Source organism: Mustela putorius, unplaced genomic scaffold (genome assembly GCF_011764305.1).
Source record: "Mustela putorius furo isolate JIRA1106 unplaced genomic scaffold, ASM1176430v1.1 tig00000056_pilon_pilon_pilon, whole genome shotgun sequence".
Taxonomy (NCBI): Eukaryota; Metazoa; Chordata; class Mammalia; order Carnivora; family Mustelidae; genus Mustela; species Mustela putorius.
Window position 1 is genome coordinate 4,158,088 of NW_025421263.1, and position 7,186 is coordinate 4,165,273.

The 7,186-nt window shown below is 51.8% G+C and overlaps 1 protein-coding gene across 1 annotated transcript; it reads right to left on the minus strand.

The window, feature by feature from the left end:
- Positions 1–282: 282 nt before the first annotated feature.
- LOC123393004 (protocadherin-23-like) lies at positions 283–2,807 on the minus strand. Its single transcript, XM_045083514.1, has one exon. It carries the CDS (start codon positions 2,386–2,388, stop codon positions 331–333), a length of 2,058 nt encoding a protein of 685 aa, XP_044939449.1. The 5' UTR covers positions 2,389–2,807; the 3' UTR covers positions 283–330.
- Between the last annotated feature and the right edge of the window lie 4,379 nt (positions 2,808–7,186).

Here is a 7,186-nt window from a genome sequence, read left to right on the forward strand (position 1 = left end):
TCTCTAAGATGCCAAACAATGATGCCCCAAAATATGAGACATCGCCATGTGCATACTGTTTGAGAGTGAGTGGTCCCTCCCAAATCAATGTGGGTGCCCATATTCAGTGTGAAGGAAACCCAGATTCCTTAAGCAAACTCAGGATCCAAATACCACGTGAAGTAGAAAGGACCTCAGAGATCACTCAGTGTAAGCCTCTGACAGAAAAAGTTAGGTGCCCATAGGGCGCCCATTCGCCTCACTGTAGAGGAGGACCTGAAGCTCAGGCCCCTGTGCTTTTGGAGCCAGGGTACAATCACCTACATAACAATGTTCCCTCCCTGGATTCCCTTAATCCTGCCCTCTCTTCCCAGGCCTTTCTAGAATCCAGAGGTTGATCCAGAAGCATGACGCACTCACCTGCAAAAAGCAGTGCCCAACCGGCGCGTGCTCCGCCAGGGTGGCGTTGTACACCTGCCTCCGGAAGACGGGCTCATTGTCATTCACGTCCTCCACTGTGATGCTCACCAGGCAGGTGGCAGAGAGTGGGGGTTCTCCTAGGTCTTGGGCTACCACTCTCAACTCTACTGCCTCCTGGACCTCTCGATCCAGACTTCGGGCGGTGCTGATCACGCCGCTCTCGGGATCAATAGTGAAGGACCGTCCGCACCCCGCGGTGGGCCACACACCTTCCGCGTTGCAGCGAACAGGAAAGTGGACCAGTGAGTAGCGCAGCCGCGCGTGGTCTGTGCCAGGCTCATCCGCATCCGAGGCGCTGACCCACACGACCGCGGTGCCCGGGGCTGCCGCCTCCGACACGGAGGCCAGGTAATGCGCCCTGCTGAAGAGAGGGGGCTGGTCGTTGAGGTCGGCAACCCGGAGCAGCAGCGTTTCCTCTGTGCTCAGCGGCGGGGAGCCGGAGTCCGTGGCCACCAGTCGCAGATCATACAGGTCGCGGCTTTCCCTGTCCAGGGGCCCCTCGACGCAAAGGAAAAATACCCCGGGGGAGCCGCCAGAGCGCAGCGCAAAGGCTCCGTCCCCGCCCTCTAGGGACAAGGAGATGCTCTCGCGTCCCAGACCAGCACCAGGCTCCCCGACGGCCTCCTCTTCCTGCTCAGGATTACCGTCTGCGTCTGACACCGAGACGCGAGCCACGTAGTCGCCGAGTGCGGCGCCCTCGGAAACGCGCGCGGCCCCTCCCTCCGTGAGGAAGAGCAGGTGAATAGCGGGCGGGTTGTCATTCACGTCGAGCACCGCGATGGACACCCGTACAGTGGCAACCTCGGGCTCGGCCCCTCCATCGCGAGCCTCGACCACCAGCTGGTGCCAGGCCTGTGCCTCACGGTCCAGCGGCCTCTGCACCCGCACCACGCCGCTCAGCTCCTCCACCGTGAAGTAGGCCGCATCGCCCAGGGGCCCGAGCGCCTGCCGGGCGCGGATGCCATAGCGCACGTGGCCGTTGGGTCCCAGGTCGCGGTCGGTGGCGCGCACGCGACAGACCTCGGAGCCCGGCCGGGCGTCCTCCCGCACCGCGGCTTGGTACTCGCCCTGCTCGAAGACCGGCGGGTTGTCGTTCTCATCTAGCACCCGCAGCTCCACACGCAGGTTGCCGGTGCGCCGCGGGCGGCCGCCGTCCCAGGCTTCGATATGCAACTCGTGTGCCGCCGTCGCCTCTCGGTCCAGGCGCCGCAGCAGCACCAGGTCCAGGGGCTCCAGGGGCGAAGAGGACGGTGATGACCCCGGGGTTCCGTAGCGCAACTGGAAGAACGGTCCTGCGGGGTCCTCGGGAAGGTCGGACGGTTGCACCAGGGTGTAGCCCTGCGTGCTGAACAGGCCGGCGTCTGGGTCGTGGGCACCCGGCAGGCGGAAGGCGGTGCCTGGAGGGCTGAGCTCCGAGACGTCGAGTTGCAGGGAGTCGCGGGGAAAGCTGGGCGAGTGATCGTTCACGTCGTTGACGCGGATCTCCACCTGCACCACGGCGCCCAGCAGCGTGGCGGCCACAAAGCTGTAGTGGTTCCGCCGCTCGCGGTCCAGGCACCGAGCCGTGCGGATGATGCCGGTGTCCGGATGCACGTGGAAGTCGTCCAGCAGCGGTGAATCATCCGAATCCTCGGAGAGAAAGAAGCCGCCCCCCTCCTGCTGCTGTGCAGCCGGCAGCCCCGCGCGGATGTCGCCTACTAGGGTGTCCGGAGGAAGTCCTTCATCCACGGAAAGGCTGAGGTTGAACACCTGGGCATATGAACCCGAGGCCGCCCACAGCCACGCGTGCATGAAGAGCCTGAGCAGGAAGCGCTGAGCCCCGGTGGCGCCGCCGCCGCCACCCGGCAGCCCGAGGGGTGACCCTCTCCTCCCGCCGAACAGAAGGCGCTTCCTGGCGGGAGGACCCCGCCGCTGGTGCCCTTCGCCCATTCTCCACACAGAAGGACTCTTTGCTCCGCCAGCAAATCGGGAAGGCTCCCGGGCAACTGCCAGCTTGTGAAGGGGTCTGGAGCCTCTTCAGTGTCGGGGCCAAAGAAGAAAAGACTTTGGCAAACCAACAGACCCAGGAGTTCCCGAGGTTCAATCTGCAACTGGTGAAAACGTCCTCCGCCACCGCTCACGCAGACAGGAAAGCTCCAGCAGCCTCTGCCGCTGCAGCCACCTCTTCAGACCCCGGATTTCTTTAAATGAGTCTCATCTCTTTTTCTCTCTCCTTTTATTCTTTTTACATCTGTTCCTTGTTTTGCTCGGCTTGTTGTTTCCCCCTGGTAAAGTCAGGTGCATTATTTCTTTTGCCAAAAAGGATGAAATTATTTAAAGCGCACACACACAAGGAGAGGACGGGGGTCGGCCCGGGGAAGGGGGTGGAGTAAGGGCGGGGAGGCCGAGTGCGGGCGCCGGGCGGGAGCGAAGGAGGAGGGGAGGGAGGGAGAGGCGGCTCTGGCTGCGGCCGCGTGCGCGGCTCCGGGGTCGGCCTCTCCCAGCCGCGTCTCCCGGCGGGAGGACCGCCCGGGCTCCAGCTCCCACCCAGCCCACGCCCCCCCTTCCCTTCTCCTCCCCGCCGGTGACGCGGCGCACACGAGGGCAAACTCCAACCTGCGAGTCGCCGCTCTGCAGCAAGGCGCCTTCTCGCCTGGGCCGGGGACCCGAGAGAGGGGAGCGCGAGGAAGGCGGGGGTCGCGCAGGCCGCCTGTCTGCCCGGGCTCTGCGTGCAAAGTGGCGATGGGTGGGGGAAGGCGAGAGCAGCAGCCCCTCCACCGCCCTTCTTCCTCCATCCCCTGGACGGTTCCTCCGGCAGGCCTGACGCTTGGCTCAGGCTGAGCCGAGGGTGGGGATTAGAATCACTTTGGGGAGCCAAACTTGTGTTCTCCATTTGGCGAGAGAGATTCGTCCCCAGCGGAAGGACAGATGGAGTCAAAGGCCGACGCGCAGCTGGGGCCGGGATGACTGCAAAGAGGGGTCGGGGGGAACTTGGAAAAACCTTCGCGAAACCCCGAGAAATCTGTGACACACATGGTGCAAACCATGCTTTATTATGCCGCGCTACTACTCAGCAACGTGTGAGCGTCCTGTCACTCGCCTCTGCCACCGAGAATGACAATAGAGTCGGCTGGTGAACACTTTTTTATGCATTTAGTGCCATCACAACACTTCCAGGATGTTTTATGATGCTGATTTATGGGCAGAAAGTTGGGGTAGCTCAGGCCAGACCACCTTCCAGCACTTCCCCGTCGCCCCTGAGCGAGGAAGTTTGCAGTCAGGGCAGCTGTTGACAACACTTTCAAACTAGCTTCTGTCTGAGTCCAAGAAAAATGCCAGTAAATTGCCAGTCGTAGGTTTCCCTTCAATCATCTGTAATGATAGGTAGAAATTGATAAATGGCCTCTAATAAAGAATGCCTGAGGAAGGACTCTCTCTGCCTTCTTGAGAATGGCTGGTCCTATTTAGCAAATGGTTTCTGCGATTTTGCATTTAGGCCAAAGGGAAGAATTAATTTCCTAGATACTGTTGCCCTCCTTTGAGGAGGACCAACAGTGCTCGTGATGGTTCCTGGCAGCCACAGTAAAATGCCTTTTAATATTTGGTGGAATTATATATAACTGCTAATCTGCACCATTATCTTTACCTCTGACAAAATAATAATAAAACAATTTATTTTATAGCAGATATGTTGCATGTAAATGTAAATAGAGACATTATTAAAATACATCCAGCTGCCTCTCACTGGTGAAGTCTCCTTATCATTAAGGAGACCAGTTGTGAGTCTAGAATCTTCTTTCACCTCAGCCTCTTCAATCTCCCTTGAATTAGTCTCCTGCCTCTACTCTTGCCCCTTTGTAAGTAATTCTCAACCAAGCATCTGGATTATTGTTTTTAAAGCTAATTCAAATCATGTCTCCCCGTGCTTAGAACCTGCCAATATACTTTCATTATACTTGGATTATAATTCAGGCTCCTTCCAGTTGTATAAAACTAACATGCCCCTACCCACCTTTCCGACCTCACCTTGTACCACCACCCTGGATCCAAATGTACTGCCTTTTTCTGATATTGGTATTTGATACAGACTGAATATTTGTGTCTTCTGCAAAATTCGTATGTTGTCCTCCTATCTGCCAATGTGATGGTATTAGGAGGTGGGGTCTTTGGAGTAGATGAGATAATGGGAGTAGTGTCCTAAGAGTAAGGAGAGAGCCTGCTGTTCTCGGTTCTCTGCCATGTGAGGATACAGGAGGTGGGCAGTCCACAACCAGGAAGCATGCCCTCTCCAGAACTTGACCATGCACTCTACTCAAGTAGCTTCTCCACCATAAACCCTTATCCTCTATTAGATTTCATTCACAACACCTATTGGTGCCTGAAATTAGCTTGCTTTATTCCACTGTTTATTAAATTATTGTGATCCCAATCCTCTTCGTGCACTTGAAGCATTGCAAGCATCCCGGAACCCAGATCAGTACCTATCATGTTGATGGGTCTCCATTCACTAAATATGTGTTGGATGACTGGATGGATGGTTGGCTTAGCGGATGGGTGGTAGATGGAGGTTTAAGTCTGTTAAAAGAAGGGTTCAAAACCATAATTCAGAATTAATTGACCATGAAATCCTTTATTGTGATGAACTGTATCTTCATAATATACTCATTTTAATCATTCTACAGGGATTCGTGAACTAATTTTTGAACTTAGCTTATTTTGCAGTCTATTGTTACTAAATATTTACTTGAGTCTAAAAATAAAGGGAAAGCAGCTAGTTATTCTGCATCTTTCACTGACATTCTTTGTAAACAGTGGTTTGGTTTAGAAACAAGTGAAAGATCAAAAGCTTCAAACATCTATGTTCCCATTCGTTTTTAGGCTTTATAATTTAAGCATGTGCAGTTTAAGGTCTCCTGCCCACTTCATACCCTTCATTGGATGCCTTGAAGGGCATTCTAAATTGAGAATTTAATTTGTTGAGGTTAAAAAAAAAAAAAGAGCATCTCTCAAATATGCAAAAACAACTTTAGATTCTAGCACAGAAGCCAATAACTTGCAAGAAATAGGTCTCTGATCCTCTTGGGAGGAGTAACATGGTGTGACTAGCAGGAGTTTGGGCATTAAAACTGGGGAACCCTGGCTCTGCTCTATACTTGTAGGCAAATTATTTCAATCTTGTTAAGCCTCAGTTTCCTGCTTTCTTAGTTGGGGGTTATACTATCTAATTTACAGGACATTATGAGTCTTGAGTGAGGCAGTATATGTAGACTAGCACATAGAAGACAAGCAATATTACTTCTCTTGCCTCTGTTGTTTATGTGATGAAATATTTTAGGGTTGAAATGCTTTGGGATTCTCAGTCATATCAAACTCTGATTTCTTAGCCCCACCCCCGCCCGATCCCCCCAGCCCAAGTGTGTGGAGAAGAAGATGAAAACTCCCCCATAACACAGGCAGCAACCATCATGGGCAGAAAAGCACAGAGCAGACTTTCACCCAGTGTTACATGGTTAAAATAGTACAGGAAGTCCATCATCAAAAACTGTTTTCTCCCAGATTGTAGATAGCTTTGCAATAGTTAAATAGTCTAAATAGTTACTAAGTACTCAAAATCTTCAAAGCATCTCCCACCAACCCTTTCGAGAAGGAATTATAATTAGTATCCCATGATATAGATGGAGAAACTGAGGTTCAGGGCATTGCAAGTAACTTGGCCAAAGTCTCATAGGGGTTAAGTGGTAGAATTGGACTCCCAACTCAGACAGTTTTGCTTTAGGGTCCATGGCCTTTGGAGTTGTCATGGGTCATTTATCATCTCTATGATTTTCTGCTTAAGGCAAACTGTCTTGCTTCTAAACTGCAGAGGGAACAACTCTGGACAGCATGTTTGTGTGAATGGTAGGACGGTATGGGAGAAGAGCCACAAGGAAGTGACTACTTAAGAGGGCACCGAGAAGAAACTAGATATGTGCATTAAAGCCCAGTAAGGAGGAGGATCCAGTGGAATATAGAGTGTTTCTTCCCACCTCTTCCCCCACAAAAAAGACAGTCTCAGTCTAGGAAGGAGGTGTCTCTCCTATTTTTGGTTCACATGTTACTATCTCTCAAAAATGGACCTTGTAATGGTTAAATTTAATGTACCTACTTGGCTAGGCTATGCTGCCAAATGTGATAGGTAATAGAGCACTACATTAAATGTTGTTGTGAAGGTAATTTGTGAAGGCAATTAACATCGATGATGAGTTGACCTTAAATGAAGGGGAGTGTGCTTGATAATACAGTGGACCTCACATACTCAGCCTAAGGCCTTGAGAGCAAACTGAGGTTTCCCAGAGAAGAAGGAATTGTGCTTCAGGACTGTAACATAGAAATCCTGCATAAGTTTCCAGTCCACTGGCTTCCCCTCCAAATTTTTGACTTACCAGCCCACACAATCTTGGGTGCCAATTACCAGGTATATACTGGTTCTGTTTCTCTAAAGAACGCTGACTAATACAGAGTTTTATAAGAAGAGAAAATGATTTAATATCTATTATTGTAGTCTGTATTTGATATACATATATTTCATATTCTGAAAGTATTAAAATCAGAATCCTGAACATGATGGAGGTCTCGCCCAGAGAGGTGATTACGTGATAGGTAATCAAGTCTACTATCCTACCTTAGGCGCTAAATGTCCAAAAGAGATGAGAGTCTTTTCCCTCTTTTTAAATTTTGAGCACATTCTATTTTCTGAACTCAACAGAAT